Below are 19,946 nucleotides of genomic sequence, written 5' to 3' on the forward strand. Positions count from 1 at the left end.
TAGAGGAACCTTTTACCTCAGACATGTCGACACACGCGTACCGACACACCACACACACAGGGGATGCTCTATTTGAAGACAGTTCCCCCACCAGGCCCTTTGGAGAGACAGAGAGAGAGTATGCCAGCACACACCACAGCGCTATATAATACAGGGATGTACACTATACTGAGTGATTTTTCCCCTATAGCAGCTTATATACACAGTTTTGCGCCTAAATTTATGTGCCCCCCCTCTCTGCAAGGGGGACGGCGGAGCGGCTCCGGGACCGGACGACCGAGGACTGGGCCTGTGTTCGATCCCTCTGGAGCTAATGGTGTCCAGTAGCCTTAGAAGCCCAAACTAGCTGCAAACAGGTAGGTTCGCTTCTCTCCCCTCAGTCCCACGTAGCAGTGAGTCTGTTGCCAGCAGATCTCACTGAAAATAAAAAACCTAACAAATACTTTCTTTTCTAGGAAGCTCAGGAGAGCCCCTAGGGTGCATCCAGCTCTGGCGGGGCACAGATACTAACTAACTGAGGTCTGGAGAAGGGGCATAGAGGGAGGAGCCAGTGCACACCAGATATAGTACCTAATCTTTCTTTTAAGAGTGCCCAGTCTCCTGCGGAGCCCGTCTATACCCCATGGTCCTTACGGAGTACCCAGCATCCACTAGGACGTCAGAGAAAAGTCCAAAAACATGAAGAAAACCCCCCCCCACAAAAAAACGTGTGTTGACTAGGGATGGCCATCGGTAGGCTGTTCATCGATGATTGCCATTGAAGGTGCCATCAATTATAACCATCAATGGCTCATAAACCATCGATGGTTAACCATCAATGGTTTGCACCACTCGATTGCCACTCATGGCAGGTGGTGGCCCGGGCCGTGTGCCAATAAAAAAAAATGGGGGCAGGGCTTAGCAGGCTAACAGAGGTGGGGCTAAGCTTCATGCCCGGGGAAGAGAAATAACATTTTTTGGTTCCACTCATCCATCAATGGCAGAGAACCATTGGCTCTCTGTCATCGATGGCAAAACCATCGGCCATCGGTAGTTATCCCTAGTGTAGACCATATGTGTGTCGACCACCTGTTGACCTTTTCTCCTTGTCGACCTTTCATATGCCGACCTAATGCATGTCGACCCACAGTCTGGATCCCAACAAGAAGCATAGCAAGACACTAGTGTGCACAAAGAAGCATAGCAAGACACTAGTGTGCACTCACTGACAGCAGCTGCTGCAGAGGTCACACATTGGCTGATGGAGAGAGCGCAGAAAGAGAAACACGTGACCCAGATAAGAGTCAAATGTGCTCACGGGAGATGTAGTTTTGCAGCGATGATCATGTGACCTCATCAGCCAATCAGCAGTCACGCTGGGTATATGAAGCCTACAGGAAGGGCGAGAATCAGCTGCTGCGACTGCGAGGCAATCCGAAGCACACACCGGGAGTGACGCTGAGGTAGAGGTGCGGGGGCTGTGCGGGTGTGTGAGGCTGCGGTGCTATTCATCATTGGCTGGTTATCATTTATCTAAGGAGGGCACCTGGAGAAGCTGCGGTGTTCATACAGGCAGAGGAAGCTGTCATGTTACATGTATATAGATATACATAAGCGGAATGGGGTGGGGTACTGTACACTCTCGGGGAGCAACTCTCACATTTGGAGGGGGATGAGTTAGCGCCAGCTGTAAGCATCATGTGCGGTCACTCTCTGCTCCCACTGTCTCCCACTGTCACCCACTGCCTCTCCCAGCAATCCACTGCCTCTCCTTACTTATCCTTCTCTGCCTCCTGCTATAACCCACTGCCTCTCCTTATCCTTCTCTGCCTCCTGCTATAACCCACTGCCAGTCACTGCCTCTCCTTATCACCCACTGCCTCTCCTTATTCTTCTCTGCCTCCTGCTATATCTCACTGCCTCTCCTTTACACCTATTACCTCCCCTGTCACCAGTGGTGCAAGTAGAAAAAATGTCTTACAGGTACTGTGTGCGCGTGCCAAAAAATGGGTGTGGCCACATGGAGTGTGGTCAATGGAAATGGAGGTGTGATACACATATAGGGGGTAGGGGCAGATACACATGACCCCAATAGTGCCAGATATACATTGCCCCAACTGTGTCAGGTACACCATTGCCCCCCCCCCCCTCAGTGCTAGTTATGCCCCCCAGTGCCAGGTATACATGAAGCCGCCCCCCTCCCCTGCTGCTGTCCTGTATGAGGGGAGGAGAGCGCAGTCTGTGCCTCTCCTGCCCCTCAGTCTCTGGCGGGTGTCTTGGTTCAATTCAGCGCCGATCCGTGAGCCAAGCCTTGGCTGCCGGTCCGTGAGCTCTGATTGGCTTATGGTCTGTGCTGAATTGAATGAAGACACTGAGGGGCAGGAGAGGCCCAGGCTGCGCTCTCCTCCCCTCATATCAGCAGGAGCGGCGGTGAGCAACAGAGGGAGGGAGGGACGGACAGAGCGGCAGCCCGTCGGTGTGGGTACGACGTACCCACGGCTAAATTCTTATGGGTATGCCGTACCCGCACACTTGCACCGCTGCCTGTCATCCACTGCCTCTCCTTATCACCCTCAGCCACCCACTGCCTCCATGTGATCACCTCATGCCCCTGTCACACACTGCCTCTTCCTGACCCGTTACCTCCCCTGTCACCCACTGCCTCTCCCAGCAATCCACTGCCTTTCCTTACCACCCTCAGCCACCCACTGCCTTCTGTGATCACCACCTTCCTGTCACCCACTGTCTCCCCTGTATCACGATCTCTCCATCACCCACTGTCTCTTGTCACCTGTTGCCTCTCCAAGGCATCACCCTCTGCTTCTCTCGTCACCCACTGCCTCTACCTGTCACCCGCTCTCTCTACCCATCTCTCTCCTGTGACCTTCTCCCCGTTACCCACTGCCTCTCCCCGTCATACTCTAGGCAATCAACTGCCTCCCCCTGGTGTCACCCACTCTCTGTTGGGGTACCTTGAGGACAAAGTTGGAGAACCACTGATTATAGAGCAGTGGTTCCCAATTCCAGTCCTCAGGGAACCATAACAGTGCATGTTTTCCTTACTCCATGCCTGCGCACAGGTGTATTCATTGCTGACTGACAATTTATAAAGCATCCACAGGTTGTATTAATTACTTAACTCAGTGGTTCTCAACCTCGGGTCCTCAAGTACTTCCAACAGTTCATGTTTTCCAGGTCACCCAGCAGTTGAACAGTTGTAGTCATTACTCACTGACACATTTTAAAAGACTCACATGTGGAGCAAATTATTTCACTTGCAATTCTGTGAGGAGATCTGGAAAACATGAACTGTTGGGGGTACTTGAGGACCGAGGTTGAGAGCCACTGACTTGACTTGTGATTCTGTGAGGAAACGTGAGAAACATGCACTGCTATTGGATGATGTGTACCCAGCACATCATCCAACGGGACCTGGCGGGGGAGCCGGCATCAGCAGGGGCCGTTGGCGGTGTTACTGACAACATGCAGGAGCATGCATCCTCAGCAACGTAGTGCATACACACTGGACGACTTGAACGCTGTTCTGATCTGTCTAGTGCAGGCCTGCCTAACCTGTTGCTCTTTAGATGTTGTGAAACTACACATCCCAGCATGCCCTGCCACAATTTTAGTCTACACGAATAGCGAAACTGTGGCAAGGCATGATGGGAGTTGTAGTTTTACGACAGCTGGAGAGCCACAGGTTGGCCTGGTCTAGTGTGTACCCAGTATAAGGGATCCCTGAGGACTGGAGTTGGGAGACACTGATATTGATTATGCCAGGGGAAGCTTAAGAGCGGAGAGGAGCTGTGTTCAGTCTCCGTGTGGCCCCCCCCTCCCCCTCCCCCTCCCCTCTCTCCCAGGCACTGTTGCACAGTAGACTGTACTGCACATGTGCAGGTTGCAGTGAACATGGCTGTGCCATTGTATGGATGACTCCGCAACCGGCGCCAGCACTGCAGGAGTACAGTATTAGTGCTGGGTGTGCAGTTTGGGGCCACCCTGAACCCATTATACATACATCCAGGGATTATGCTGTTGAAGTTAATTAAAATTTGACCCAGTCAATAAAATAATTAGTTACAAGAATGCTGAGACAGTGCTTGTTACAATACAGAACACTGCAACAAACTCTCCAGTGTGTGAGGCATGGTGCAGGGAGTAACTCCTGTACTGTACTTGTGTCCAGCAGTAGAGATGAGTCCTCTCTGCAGCAAAAGTCATTCACTGGGCATCACGCACGAGTCATGAATTTGGTGGAAGTGAAAGGATCAACGACGGTTTTCTTCTGATTATGTATAAAAAAAAAAAGTCCCAGTCTCGTATTGCGTAACTAGTGTTTGCAGACATGAAGTCCTTGACCTTTGCTCGCTGCTGGTCTCCAGCCCACCACCCTCCCTAACCATTCTATCAGGGGAGCAGAGAGCAGACTGGGTGACCTCACTAGTCAGATGACAGCTGGGGAGGCTGGCGGTGACTAGTGAGAGCTGGGCGTGCCCTGGCTGACTATAACTAAGTGACTCCTCCATCCAGAGTCATTCGGTTTCTCTTCTCTTGGAGTAGTTGTAGTTGTGCTGTCTGGGCGAGGTGAGTGTACGCAGGCACTGCTATAGGTGACGGCACATGTCTTATAGCACCCACGTCGGTGTGTGTGTGCAGCTAACGACGCCTACGTCTACAGTGACCGCTGCGTTCTGTGTTCTCATGTCTGTATCTTGCATTCCCCAGATTGTGAACTGTCAGCATGGCTGAGACCGTAGAGCAGCAGCAGCAGGTAATTATATGCTGGACCACTTACTACTGTATAGGTGACACTGGGGAATGGGAACATGAATGGCTGTATTGGGAGTGCTGTGCTTATCGTGTCTCCCTCCAGTGTGCTCCTTGCGGTTCCTTACAGTCTACCTATTTACGCTGGGAGTTCAGGGAAGTGTTCGCTTTACACCCTATGTATTATTAGCGTTACCCGTAACTGCAATCTGGGAGTTTCGCATAAGTACAGGATGGTAGCCCCAGTTCACCTCACCCGGAGTAAGGTTTCTGGGTGTCATCAAAAAACAAATCCCCCCCATAGTGCATCCAGATCTTGTCTATTGTCTGGCGCAGTCTCTGATTTGGTCTCTTTGGCCAATCAGAGTGTTTAATTGCAAAGATCTCTGGTCATGGTGAAATCTAAATGTAGTTTCTACCTGGAATGGTTCCTGGAGATGGAGCGCAGACCTGAGCCCCTTCCCCCAGGCTAAGAGAAGAACCTACTGTAGTGTTGTACTAACCCGTGGTTGTTTCTCCTGTAGAATGTGGTGGAAAGGTTGATCAACCTCCCCTTGGTCAGCTCCACATATGACATGGTGTCCTCTGCCTATATCAACACCAAAGACAACCACCCGTACCTGAAGTCTGTGTGTGATGTTGCTGAGAAGAGTGTGAAGACCATCACGTCGGTGGCTGTCACCAGCGCCGCGCCAATCCTGCAGAGATTGGAGCCGCAGAGTAAGTCTTTCACTTTATTCGGGTTACTCAAATCTTCAACTGTTAGCGGTATAAAGCCTTGGAGAGAGAGAAAGTACCAGGCAATGTGCTCCTGTCATGATACAGTATGCAGCTAGCTGGTACTTTCCCTTCACTTTATCTCTCTCCATGGGTTAGTACATCTGCCCCCAGTAAATCCTCAGTCATTGACTCCCCTGGGCTCCCGCACAGACTTGTCAGTGTTTATTTTTATTTAGGAAACACTAGGTCATTAAATATTTTGTGTTCTGCTTGTCCGTGAGTTGCTGCTGACGACCTGTAAGGGGGGTATTCATCAAAGCTTGGAGATTATTGTGAGAAAAAGTCCTAGCTACCAACTTACATGATACAGGCTGGGTTTGAAAAATGACAGGAGCTGATTGGCTGGTACAGTATCTCCAAGCATTGATAACTAACCCCCCAGCCCCCCCCCCCCCCCCCCCCCAAATGTGGATTTTTACTAGTGGAGAATGTACTGTATTTAGTTCGCGCAGAAGTAAAAACCATTTACGTTGTGTAAACTTTAACCACTTACCAGGCAAGGTCAGGTCACATGCGTCGTGCCGCCCCACTTTTTTTTTCTTTTTATAAGGAGATCCGTTCTATAGATGTGCATAATATTTAAATATAAAGAAACTTTTTTTTTAAACTATTACATTAAAAAACAAAACACTTTATGGATGGTTTTGAAAGGGAAAAATCGTCCGTTAAGTGGTTAAAGTAGAGCCCGTGTTCAGCTACAGAACTATTTTCTTGCTGCGCACGGAACGAGCCGGCTTAGGTCACCCCTAGCAACTAGCATAGGAAGTAGGGTAAAGGTCCCAGACGCTGGCTCCGTGTGGTTACGCTTGGTGTAATGTACTGTTGCATCAGAATGACTGGATTTTTTTTTTTTAACCCTTTATTTTAGTTGCCCTGGCTAACAACATTGCATGTATAGGACTGGATAAGATCGAGGTGAAGCTGCCCATTCTTTATCAGCCAACCGACAAGGTAAGTTTACAGATCAATAGATAGAACAATATTTTAACATTAGGGTAATATGTTTAGAGCTGGGCATACACCATACAACTATCTGCCAGATCTGTCTGATTGGACTTAAAATCCGGGAATGGATGAGAGCAATTGACAATTTGCTCCCAAACACTGGAAAATGGACAAAAGCTGCTGTTCAGATATATCGCTGATCTAACCAATTGGTATGAATGATGGATTTTGTCTGTTTTCCCGTTTTGGGAAGCAAATGGTCGATTTGTCATTTGCTCTCATCCATTCCCAGATCTTCCTTCCAGCCAGATAATTGTATAGTGTGTGTGCCCAGATTAATGCTGGCTATACACTAGTGCGATATCGCGTTACTTATGTACGATTTAAGCTGGCCATACACTAGGTCAGTATCGCGTATGAATGTACACTTTAGACGCGTTGTATTATGCATGTGTGTACATCATACGTGTTTTGGGTATGATTACGATGCATGGCCACGTGGGTCAAATGTCGCATCCTCAGATCATATGTGCAGCCTGTATTCATTGTAATCGTATGAACATGGTGGTTCCGGTATGAATGGTCGACCATGTTATGGTCGACAGTCATTAGGTCGACCACTATTGGTCGACATTGACATGGTCGACACATGAAAGGTCGACATGAGTTTTACTTTTTCTGGTGTCATTTTTTTGCGTAAAGTGACTGGGAACCCCAATTAGTGCACCACGTCCCCTTGCATGGCTCGCCATGCTTCGGCATGGTGCCTTCGCTCCGCTACCGCTTTGCTCGGCACAGATTACCGTTCCAATCGTAGTCCACGTGGATTGTAAAGTATGGAAAAGTTCCCCAAAAGAAGAAAGTTAAAAAACTCATGTCGACCTTTTCATGTGTCGACCTTTTCATGTGTCAATGTCGACCATGTCAATGTCGACCAATAGTGGTCGACCTAATGACTGTCGACCATGTGAACGGATACCGAACATGGTACCTTGTTTTATGCACATAGAATGCATCGTATACTATCTGCATCATTTGAGTACCATTTCCTTCCAGGTGAGCACGTGATTTTTGTGAGGCACACAAATGATTGTATGCTTCATCTTATGCACATAACTCCAAATTGTGTGCAAGGGGCTCCCGGGGGAGATTGAAGGGAAATCTTATGAGGGATCGGATGCTGGTCGTCCTAATGTATGGCCAGCATAACACAGATGCGTTGCGTTAACTTTTTAATATTCCATATTTATTCTCCCTCCTCTAGGTGGTCTCTAATGCCTCCGAGGCAGTTTTTGGTGCAAAGGATGCTGTGCTGCAGAGCATCTCAGGAGTGGTTGGTAAAACGAGGGGCGCTGTGCAGGACAGTGTGGAGATGACCAAGGCCGCGGTCAATGGCAGCATCAACACCGTTCTGGGGAGCGGTGTACTACAGATGGTGAGCGGCCACGTCGACACTGCACTGACAAAGTCTGAAACTCTGCTAGAACAATACCTGCCACCGACGGAGGAAGAGCTGGGTAAGCATTCATGTTCTGACATCCTGGCCTGCTGGACCGCAAAGCATTGATCTGACTATACAGTTCTGTCTGTAGCACTGACCAGCTTTTCTTCATCACCTTTCAGCCAAGGAAGCGACAAAGACCGAGGGTTTTGAATTGGCAACCGGAAAGCCCAGTTATTATGTCCGCTTGGGATCGCTCTCTACCAAGGCCCGTCAGCGCACTTATCAGCAAGCTCTGACACGAGTGAAGGATGCCAAGTGCAGAAGCCAGGAAGCCATCACTCAGCTACAGAGCACCGTTCATTTGGTAAGTTGTGGATGACATGATTTGTGACCTAAACAAAATGGCCACCACCTGTCAAGTACCACTCGTGCTGCCATACCTATAGCTTTAAATTACTTTGTTTCTCCAAAGAAGCAACAGAGTCCTGACCTCAAGGTGTGGGACTGAGCTCTTAAAAGGCTTTTCTTTAATGTTTACTTTTTTATTTTAAAGATTGAGTTTGCAAGAAAGAACATGGATGGTGCCAATCAGAAAATCCATGATGCACAGGAGAAGATGTACAACGCATGGGTGGAATGGACAAAAAGCACAGGCCAGCAAGCTGGTGGGGAGAATGAAAGCACGGAGGTGAGCTTCCATAACTAGAGTATGGCGTAATTGCCACATGTCCGTTAAGTACTGAATTGTTAACCCTCTTAAAATGATTGATGCTCTAATATTAAACTTCTATCTCACAGCAAATTGAATCGCGCACTTTGACGATTGCCCGGAATCTGACCCAACAACTACAAACCACATGTCTTTCCCTGGTGACCAGTGTCCAAGGCCTTCCACAAAACATCCAGACCAAAGCTCACAGTATCGGCGCCATGGCTGCAGAGGTCTATCAGAACTTCCGCTCTGCCTCCTCCTTCAGAGAGATGTCTGACGGCCTCTTAACCACCAGCAAGGAGCAATTCACAAAAATGAAGAGTTCTATGGATGATGTAATGGACTACCTGGTTAACAACACACCACTTAATTGGCTGGTAGGTCCTTTTTACCCACAGATAGCGGGCTGCCCGCATGCTGAGCAAGAAGTGGATGTGGGTGATTCCGATAACAAGGAGGATTGACTCTTGCTTCAGTCTGCAGAGTCACTTTGTACCAAATTCACTTAAGTGGGCTATCGCCATTGTGAAGTAGCAGTGTTTACTGTATGCGTGCCTCTTTCCTCTGAGGCACCGGTAGTACTGACTATGTGACTTACAACTTTTACATGTTGGGTACTGGCTATTCTATGCATGCTGCCAAATTAAACCTGTACTTATGTTTAGTCCACCACACACTGTCAATTATATATTGTTTTGTTTTTTTTGCACTTTTGTATCATGAATAAATATTTCTGCAATAATGGTCTGTGTTCATGATGAAGCTTTTAAATTCAATCCCTTAGTTGCTTAACTGCTAGACAATAGATTGTCACTCGGGAGGGGGTTATTTAACCACAGTAACAGAACATTGCAGATTCTTGTGCAGTTCTGTTAGACGCAAGGGGAAACCTATAACGGCAGCTGCAAGGTACTGACTAAATGTTCAGCATACGGGTACTTCATATCAATCACTGCTGTTGGTTACTCTGTGTAAACAGACTAACCCATACTAAACTGGGACCTTATCATCTGGTATTAAAAATGATCAGCAAATCACACAGGTGAAATGCTTATGAGGTCACGGTCATTACACAAATGGTCCTCTGGTCTACGGCCCCTAATATACGCTGCTTGTGTTCAGTAAATGAATGGTTTATAAACCTTACTCTTCATGTTTGCACTGCTCCTCAAGGCTTGGCTCATTGGATCTCAGACTTCTAAATTGACTTGAAACTAATCTGTGCAGAAAACATTTGTGTCCAGACTGAAATCCACTTAAACCAACCCTCCTACAACTAAAGGACGAGTGTTCTGTAATCATTTACTAGGGTTATGCAATAGTTGGTCACTGACCTTAATTGGCCTGCCCCCCATGTACCAAATCATGTTGCCTCGATTAGCGGGAGCAATGTTCGTTACATCACAAGTACAGCGCTACAATCCCGTTGTAGAGGGACCTGTCGGCCTGCGTTACCAGCTTCAGTCCATATTATGGGCCTGCCGGCATGGCAGATTCAAGTGCTGCACCTGAAGATGTAGCCATCTCTATAAGCTTCCTCGGAGTGACCATGCCAACTCTGCTGCCTAGGCAAGCAAATCTGCATCGGAAGATCCCGGCCTTGGCATGTCCAAGAGATGGTATCTGGCTTTGGCACATGCATTGCAGCTCCTGCACAGGTGCATTCCACCCCTTGCCAGAGTTATACTCAAACCTGATGGTTGGCATACAACACTGAATCGCCCAGTATGTATTACATATGCTCCTAATGTGGTCTGGTGTATGGCCCGGTGTAATCTTTTATCTAACCATCAGACAAGTTGGCATACGTCTGGCTATGTATGGGAGGCAGAGCCTCACCCGTCACACTCCAGAGTATAAAAATGATTAGAATACATAAATGTATAACTATCATTTTGTAGTACTCGTATCATCTTTGTTATAATGACTTCTATAACCTGAACTCTCCACCAAATCACGTGCAAGTCTGGCTCTGATACTAGCAGTGCCTCCCCAACCACTGACCTCACTGATTGGAGTAGATCAGAGGTTCTCAACCGCGGTCCGTGAGGCACCTCCAACAGTCCAGGTTGTAAATATATCCATGCTTGGTCACAGGTGATTTAATGAGCACCTCAGTCAATTTGATTTAACCACCTGTGCTGAGCCATGGATTTATCTTGGCCAGTTGGCATTGTCTTGAGGACCACATTTGAGAACCTCTGTATTAGCCCCTTGCTCTTAAACACTGGGAAACGGAAGCGGTCATGTAGACAAGTGTTGCACAGGCATGTCTGACTTTCCATCTGTTTTGCAGCATTTGGGAGCACAAGGCTAATTGTCCTTTCCTACCATACGTTACCAGATCATCATTCCAACTAGTTGGTTAGATGACTGATCTGGTGTATGTCCAGCTTACGAGTCTTCAGCCATAATGTCTCATTACATGGCCTTCTGTAAATCTTTATATAAATACATCCTGCCGTTGGTGTCCTCTGATCCTGGTTTTGCTCCGTGCCAGTCGGTCATTTAGGACATATTTAGTGACTAACGTATAGCACTATCATATTGTCCATTAGAGGGTCATGTTCTGATTGGCCGGTGAACTTACAGCGTGCTAATAAAACCATCTTCTCTTACAGGTGCCGGACTTCAGCATCACTGACCTTTCCTCCGAGGTGGACGATAACCCAGATGAGGAGTTGGTTATGGAAGAGGAGATGCAGGACTTTTCCCGGGCCAATGGGGGTGTTATAAACCATGATGTGTGATAGCATTCCTATACTCCTAGCACGTGTGCCATGCAATAGATCTATTCTGCTTTACACGGACAGTGGAACTTTATTGCCTGTGGTGATGGAGACCTTTCTATCTAGCTACAGTCGCTTTCAATCTACAGCTAAGTTACAACCTGGGAAGAAGAGAGCGATCACTAACTTCATTATAGTGTTAGTCTTTACAATGCGGCCCTTGGCCCGGGGGTATGTTCATGTACTGTACAACAAATAACTGCAGGAATATATAAGTAGCTTCATATCGTGTTTATTAGGAGTGCATGGGAAGGTTTAATAACTATTGGGTAGAACTTCTTTCTGCTCTAACACTGGTATCAAGAATGACCATGAAGCAACCGCAAAAATTAAAGTGCCATGCTCCAATTATCCACTGTTTATACCCCATTGTCTATATACTCCAGTGTCCCCTTGTGGATGAAGGAGAGACCATGCAGCTGCGTATGTTATGACATCATAGCTGCCAAACAGTCGCAGTTTTGTATTTCTGCCAGTGCCTTTGATGTCTGCACAGTATTTGGTGACTTGTTGGTACATTTCTAGTACTGCTTTGCTGCACTTATTTCCATGTTCAATAAAGAGCGTGTTCACAGCAAATGATTGTAGTGTTTGTGTTTACCCCCATACTTACCTACTCTCCTGGAAGTTGCGGGAGACTTCTGATTTTCCAGGTAGTTTCTGTGAGGAGACCTGCAAAACATGCACTGTGTGGGGTAATGAGGACCGAGTTTGCAGACCTATGCAGTAGAGCGAGGGTTAGATTTTTGTTTAACCAAGAACTGATTTAATTGCTGTGACAGAGTTGACAGAGTATCCGCCCATGGCGGATTAATAGGGACAATATGCGGCTGTAATGGCACAGGGGGCGTAAGATGAGTTACAAGCGTAGGCAGCATATTGGAAAACACAGCCCAAGGTAGATTTTGATTAGCCATGGGTGCTGTAGGCTGACTGGAAGGTGCAGAGCACCCATTACCTGAACCCTTAGCTGAAATATTTCCTCAGGTAAGTCCGTGGCGCCAGCACTGCATGAAGCAGGAGCGTCTGCGGAGTTTCTGCCCTGTGTAGTAGACATTATTGGGAATGTAGCCTTAGGAAATAACAGTACAATTATAGCCAGACAAACACAATACCTGACAAAAAACCCCTGTGTTATGTGATCACAAATAGAGTGGTAAGAGGTGACTGAAACACACAGTGAAAAATATTAAACAGTATGGAATACTATATGGTATATGAGACCCTGACGCACTTAGCCCCCCAGGGTACAGAATATAGTGATAGCAATATGTGTGATACACAGAATAGAATCCACACAGCAGCTATAGGCACACACAGTTACATGTACAATGCAGAAATTATTACATATAACAATAAAACTGGACTAGCAATACTACGTAAAGATATGTATGTATCGCCTATATAATAGCCCAGATCTGTGACTCTGTGCCTGTGTCTCATGCTGGGCATGGCTAGGAGCTCTCATTGGGTTAGTGGCAGGTCTATCACACCCAGTCCGCAGCTGACTGGGCGAGAAACGCCCTCCCACACAGGTTCTGCCCTTTGGCTGCTGTGTTTTCACAGAGCAGGATTAGCAATGGGACTGATGGAGCTGCAGCTCCAGCCCCTCACCTCAAAATAGGCCCACTGCATCTGCAGCATCATACCCTCCAACACTTTACACATAAACATTGATACAAATTCGAAAAAGGGGGTGTGGCCATGGGTACAGCGATGTCCCCCCTTTACTATACTTTCAATGGAAGGTACTGTACCTGCCAAAAAGGTGCAGCTGGAGGGTATGCCACTGCATCTGTAGCAAGTCTCTGTGCTGTAGATAGGGGAAAAACATCCTTTTACTGCAGCGTCCTATATCCTGCTGCCTGTCCACCTGCCCCCTCCGGCATCAACAATCCCCTCTCCCTAGCCTCAGCGCAGGTGGAACAAAAGCTGCTGCGGCCACCGGCATAGATGTGTATGAAAGCGGTGCAGCGGAAGGCTTTCATAGCCCTCCCTGCGCCGCATACTCTCTGAGCCCCGGAGCCTCCTCTACGCGTGATGTCACAGAAGTGCCTCCCAGCCACAGCCGCGCCCAGAGGCCCTGACTCCGCAACACAGCACCTGGGCTGCCGGCCTGGAAGCCCCTAGATGGCTAATGTAACGGATAGAGTGGGTGATATCGTGGAGGGCAATGTCTGGACGCTGAATCAATGTAAAAGGTGACAGTGCGGTGCAGTGCAGTGGGTGTGCAGTCTGGCCCGGTGCTAGGGTGTTCGGCGCCCCTCCTGCAAACTATAAATTTGCACCCTCCCATACTTTACACAGGCAGAGCGCACATAATACCCCCTGTAGTATATTCTCTTACACATGTAACGCCCCCTGTACCAGTGCCGCTTACACACGTAACACCTCCTGTACCAGTGCCGCTTACACACGTAACGCCTCCTGTACCAGTGCCGCTTACACACGTAACGCCTCCTGTACCAGTGCCGCTTACACACGTAACGCCTCCTGTACCAGTGCCGCTTACACACGTAACGCCTCCTGTACCAGTGACGCTTACACACGTAACACCCCCCTGTAGCAGTGACGCTTACACACGTAACACCCCCTGTACCAGTGACGCTTACACACGTAACGCCTCCTGTACCAGTGCCGCTTACACACGTAACGCCCCCTGTATCAGTGACGCTTACACACGTAACACCCCCTGTACCAGTGCCGCTTACACACGTAACACCCCCTGTACCAGTGCCGCTTACACACGTAACACCCTCTGTACCAGTGACGCTTACACACGTAACGCCCCCTGTACCAGTGACGCTTACACACGTAACACCCCCTGTACCAGTGCCGCTTACACACGTAACGCCCCCTGTACCAGTGCCGCTTACACACGTAACGCCTCCTGTACCAGTGACGCTTACACACGTAACGCCTCCTGTACCAGTGACGCTTACACACGTAACGCCTCCTGTACCAGTGACGCTTACACACGTAACGCCCCCTGTAGCAGTGACGCTTACACACGTAACACCCTCTGTACCAGTGACGCTTACACACGTAACACCCCCTGTATCAGTGACGCTTACACACGTAACACCCCCTGTACCAGTGCTGCTTACACACGTAACGCCTCCTGTACCAGTGACGCTTACACACGTAACACCCTCTGTACCAGTGACGCTTACACACGTAACACCCCCTGTACCAGTGACGCTTACACACGTAACGCCTCCTGTACCAGTGACGCTTACACACGTAACACCCCCTGTACCAGTGCCGCTTACACACGTAACGCCTCCTGTACCAGTGACGCTTACACACGTAACACCCCCTGTACCAGTGACGCTTACACACGTAACACCCCCTGTACCAGTGACGCTTACACACGTAACGCCTCCTGTACCAGTGACGCTTACACACGTAACGCCTCCTGTACCAGTGACGCTTACACACGTAACGCCTCCTGTACCAGTGCCGCTTACACACGTAACGCCCCCTGTACCAGTGCCGCTTACACACGTAACGCCTCCTGTACCAGTGCCGCTTACACACGTAACGCCCCCTGTACCAGTGCCGCTTACACACGTAACACCCCCTGTACCAGTGCCGCTTACACACGTAACGCCTCCTGTACCAGTGACGCTTACACACGTAACGCCTCCTGTACCAGTGCCGCTTACACACGTAACGCCCCCTGTACCAGTGCCGCTTACACACGTAACGCCCCCTGTACCAGTGCCGCTTACACACGTAACGCCCCCTGTACCAGTGCCGCTTACACACGTAACGCCTCCTGTACCAGTGCCGCTTACACACGTAACGCCCCCTGTACCAGTGCCGCTTACACACGTAACACCCCCTGTACCAGTGCCGCTTACACACGTAACGCCTCCTGTACCAGTGACGCTTACACACGTAACGCCTCCTGTACCAGTGACGCTTACACACGTAACACCCCCTGTACCAGTGCCGCTTACACACGTAACGCCTCCTGTACCAGTGACGCTTACACACGTAACGCCTCCTGTACCAGTGCCGCTTACACACGTAACGCCCCCTGTACCAGTGCCGCTTACACACGTAACGCCCCCTGTACCAGTGACGCTTACACACGTAACACCCCCTGTACCAGTGACGCTTACACACGTAACACCCCCTGTACCAGTGACGCTTACACACGTAACACCCCCTGTACCAGTGACGCTTACACACGTAACGCCTCCTGTACCAGTGCCGCTTACACACGTAACGCCTCCTGTACCAGTGCCGCTTACACACGTAACGCCCCCTGTACCAGTGACGCTTACACACGTAACACCTCCTGTACCAGTGACGCTTACACACGTAACACCCCCTGTACCAGTGACGCTTACACACGTAACGCCTCCTGTACCAGTGACGCTTACACACGTAACGCCCCCTGTACCAGTGACGCTTACACACGTAACACCCCCTGTACCAGTGCCGCTTACACACGTAACGCCCCCTGTACCAGTGACGCTTACACACGTAACGCCTCCTGTACCAGTGACGCTTACACACGTAATGCCTCCTGTACCAGTGCCGCTTACACACGTAACACCCCCTGTACCAGTGACGCTTACACACGTAACGCCTCCTGTACCAGTGCCGCTTACACACGTAATGCCCCCTGTATCAGTGACGCTTACACACGTAACGCCCCCTGTAGCAGTGACGCTTACACACATTATGCCGCAGTTACACACACACACACACACACACACACTATATATACACACACACACAAACACACATACATACTGTACATACTTTACACACATACTCCCCCACCCACGGTGGCTCCGGACCCCCACCCGCGGCACCACCGCACCAGCCCTTCCCCCACCTGCGGCACCCCGGGATCCCATCCACGTCTTCCCCGCACCCGCCACTCCCCCAACCAAAGCACCTACTAGGTGATTCATCAGGCCCTGCGTGCGCTGTTCACGCCGTTGCAAGGGGCTTCGACCCCTTAACCATTGCACACCCTTTGAGGAGACAGGCGGCTTTACAGAGGAGACAGTGCCCAGCAGTCCCAGAATCAGCGCAGCTCTGTGAAATGGCGCCCAAACGCTGACAGGGAGTGAGGGAGAGAGAGAGATGCAGCTCCAGGGCGGGAACACCTGCTGTAGATGGCAGCTGGGGGAGGGGCTACAGGTCAGAGCCTTATCTCCTCTGCTGGACTTCACCACCGGGTACTATGGAGCCTATAATAAACGGATTTCAGTAAATCCGACCTGTGCTCCCTGCCCTGGTGGATATAGTGGGGTCCCTGCCCGGCCACAGTGTCCATGCCAGCGGTGTGGTCCGTCTCCTGGGACCGCGACCGGATTGCGATTTTGGCGGGTCTCACCTGGGGGACCCTCTTACCTCCTCCCGGAAGTGCGGCCACGTGATCCAGGAGAGCAGCGGTGATGTGTGTCTGATGACCGGAGAGCAGGAGTATGCAGCGCCGCCGGGGGAGGTGATGGAGCCGCGCACAGAATGTCAGCATGACATACACAGCATCTAGTGCCTGTGCTGCGGCCCTTGAAGTCTTCTTTCTTCATGAAAAGCTCTTTTCTCTGACGTCCTAAGTGGATGCTGGGGACTCCGTCAGGACCATGGGGAATAGCGGCTCCGCAGGAGACAGGGCACAAAAGTAAAAGCTTTAGGATCAGGTGGTGTGCACTGGCTCCTCCCCCTATGACCCTCCTCCAAGCCTCAGTTAGGTTTTTGTGCCCGTCCGAGCAGGGTGCAATCTAGGTGGCTCTCCTAAAGAGCTGCTTAGAGTAAAAGTTTTTAGGTTTTTTATTTTCAGTGAGTCCTGCTGGCAACAGGCTCACTGCTACGAGGGACTTAGGGGAGAGAAGTGAACTCACCTGCGTGCAGGATGGATTGGCTTCTTAGGCTACTGGACACCATTAGCTCCAGAGGGATCGAACACAGGCCCAGCCATGGAGTCCGGTCCCAGAGCCGCGCCGCCGACCCCCTTGCAGATGCCGAAGAGTGAAGAGGTCCAGAAACCGGCGGCAGAAGACTTTTCAGTCTTCATGAGGTAGCGGACAGCACTGCAGCTGTGCGCCATTGTTGTCACACACTTCACACCAGCGGTCACTGAGGGTGCAGGGCGCTGGGGGGGGCGCCCTGGGCAGCAATGATATACCTATACTGGCTAAAAGATACATCACATATAGCCCCTGGGGGCTATATGGATGTATTTAACCCCTGCCAGGTCTCAGAAAAACGGGAGAAGAAGCCCGCCGAAAAGGGGGCGGAGCCTATTCTCCTCAGCACACAGCGCCATTTTCCCTCACAGAAATGCTGGTGGGAAGGCTCCCAGGCTCTCCCCTGCACTGCACTACAGAAACAGGGTTAAAACAGAGAGGGGGGGCACTTATTTGGCGATATGATTATATATATTAAGATGCTATAAGGGAAAAACACTTATATAAAGGTTGTCCCTGTATAATTATAGCGTTTTGGTGTGTGCTGGCAAACTCTCCCTCTGTCTCCCCAAAGGGCTAGTGGGGTCCTGTCCTCTATCAGAGCATTCCCTGTGTGTGTGCTGTGTGTCGGTACGTGTGTGTCGACATGTATGAGGACGATGTTGGTGAGGAGGCGGAGCAATTGCCTGTAATGGTGATGTCACTCTCTAGGGAGTCGACACCGGAATGGATGGCTTATTTAGGGAATTACGTGATAATGTCAACACGCTGCAAGGTCGGTTGACGACATGAGACGGCCGGCAAACCAATTAGTACCTGTCCAGGCGTCTCAAACACCGTCAGGGGCTTTAAAACGCCCATTTACCTCAGTCGGTCGACACAGACACGGACACTGACTCCAGTGTCGACGGTGAAGAAACAAACGTATTTTCCATTTGGGCCACACGTTACATGTTAAGGGCAATGAAGGAGGTGTTACATATTTCTGATACTACAAGTACCACAAAAGAGGGTATTATGTGGGGTGTGAAAAAACTACCTGTAGTTTTTCCTGAATCAGATAAATTAAATGAAGTGTGTGATGATGCGTGGGTTTTCCCCGATAGAAAATTATTGGCGTTATACCCTTTCCCGCCAGAAGTTAGGGCGCGTTGGGAAACACCCCTTAGGGTGGATAAGGCGCTCACACGCTTATCAAAACAAGTGGCGTTACCGTCTCCAGATACGGCCGCCCTCAAGGAGCCAGCTGATAGGAGGCTGGAAAATATCCTAAAAAGTATATACACACATACTGGTGTTATACTGCGACCAGCGATCGCCTCAGCCTGGATGTGCAGCGCTGGGGTGGCTTGGTCGGATTCCCTGACTGAAAATATTGATACCCTTGCCAGGGACAGTATTTTATTGACTATAGAGCATTTAAAGGATGCATTTCTATATATGCGAGATGCACAGAGGGATATTTGCACTCTGGCATCAAGAGTAAGTGCGATGTCCATATCTGCCAGAAGATGTTTATGGACACGACAGTGGTCAGGTGATGCAGATTCCAAACGGCACATGGAAGTATTGCCGTATAAAGGGGAGGAGTTATTTGGGGTCGGTCCATCGGACCTGGTGGCCACGGCAACAGCTGGAAAATCCACCTTTTTTACCCCAAGTCACATCTCAGCAGAAAAAGACACCGTCTTTTCAGCCTCAGTCCTTTCGTCCCCATAAGGGCAAGCAGGCAAAAGGCCAGTCATATCTGCCCAGGGATAGAGGAAAGGGAAGAAGACTGCAGCAGGCAGCCCATTCCCAGGAACAGAAGCCCTCCACCGCTTTTGCCAAGTCCTCAGCATGACGCTGGGGCCGTACAAGCGGACTCAGCTGCGGTGGGGGGTCGTCTCAAGAGTTTCAGCGCGCAGTGGGCTCACTCGCAAGTGGACCCCTGGATCCTACAAGTAGGATCCCAGGGGTACAGATTGGAAGTTCGAGACGTCTCCCCCTCGCAGGTTCCTGAAGTCTGCTTTACCAACGTCTCCCTCCGACAGGGAGGCAGTATTGGAAACAATTCACAAGCTGTATTCCCAGCAGGTGATAATCAAAGTACCCCTCCTACAACAAGGAAAGGGGTATTATTCCACACTATATTGTGGTACTGAAGCCAGACGGCTCGGTGAGACCTATTCTAAATCTGAAATATTTGAACACTTACATACAAAGGTTCAAATCAAGATGGAGTCACTCAGAGCAGTGATAGCGAACCAGGACCTCCATGTCCCAATTTGCATTTCTCACCAAGGGTACCTCAGGTTCGTGGTACAAAACTGTCACTATCAGTTTCAGACGCTGCCGTATGGATGGTCCACGGCACTCCGGGTCTTTACCAAGGTGATGGCCGAAATGATGATTCTTCTTCAAAGAAAAGGCGTCTTAATTATCCCTTACTTGGACGATCTCCTGATAAGGGCAAGGTCCAGAGAACAGTTGGAGGTCGGAGTAGCACTATCTCAAGTAGTTCTACGACAGCACGGGTGGATTCTAAATATTCCAAAATCGCAGCTGTCTCCGACGACACGTCTGCTGTTCCTAGGGATGATTCTGGACAC

General features: G+C 49.7%; 1 protein-coding gene across 5 annotated transcripts; it reads left to right on the forward strand.

Annotated features, from left to right (window-relative positions):
- Nucleotides 1-1,343: 1,343 nt before the first annotated feature.
- LOC134945761 (perilipin-2-like) lies at nucleotides 1,344-11,998 on the forward strand. 5 transcript variants are annotated; one of them, XM_063935232.1, is made up of 9 exons: nucleotides 1,344-1,442; nucleotides 4,708-4,753; nucleotides 5,274-5,469; nucleotides 6,398-6,480; nucleotides 7,739-7,991; nucleotides 8,098-8,282; nucleotides 8,472-8,606; nucleotides 8,717-9,007; nucleotides 11,252-11,998. In XM_063935232.1, the coding sequence occupies exons 2-9, from the start codon at nucleotides 4,724-4,726 to the stop codon at nucleotides 11,378-11,380; spliced, it is 1,302 nt and encodes a 433-aa protein (XP_063791302.1). In that variant the 5' UTR covers nucleotides 1,344-1,442; nucleotides 4,708-4,723; the 3' UTR covers nucleotides 11,381-11,998. The 5 variants fall into 5 exon arrangements, with proteins under 5 accessions (XP_063791302.1, XP_063791306.1, XP_063791303.1 ...); XM_063935233.1 differs by having other exon boundaries at nucleotides 1,356-1,448; XM_063935235.1 differs by having other exon boundaries at nucleotides 1,391-1,465.
- Nucleotides 11,999-19,946: the final 7,948 nt, after the last annotated feature.

The sequence above is a fragment of the Pseudophryne corroboree genome, chromosome 7, assembly GCF_028390025.1.
Source record: "Pseudophryne corroboree isolate aPseCor3 chromosome 7, aPseCor3.hap2, whole genome shotgun sequence".
NCBI lineage: Eukaryota > Metazoa > Chordata > Amphibia > Anura > Myobatrachidae > Pseudophryne > Pseudophryne corroboree.

What these genes read in the sequence shown, in the direction of transcription:
- LOC134945761 (XM_063935232.1), top strand. Translation starts at nt 4,724, where the DNA reads ATGGCTGAGACCGTAGAGCAGCAGCAGCAG. An exon ending in TACAGAGCACCGTTCATTTG is followed by an intron (nt 8,283 to 8,471) that starts GTAAGTTGTGGA and finishes TTTATTTTAAAG; the next exon opens with ATTGAGTTTGCAAGAAAGAA. An exon ending in GGGAGAATGAAAGCACGGAG is followed by an intron (nt 8,607 to 8,716) that starts GTGAGCTTCCAT and finishes TCTATCTCACAG; the next exon opens with CAAATTGAATCGCGCACTTT.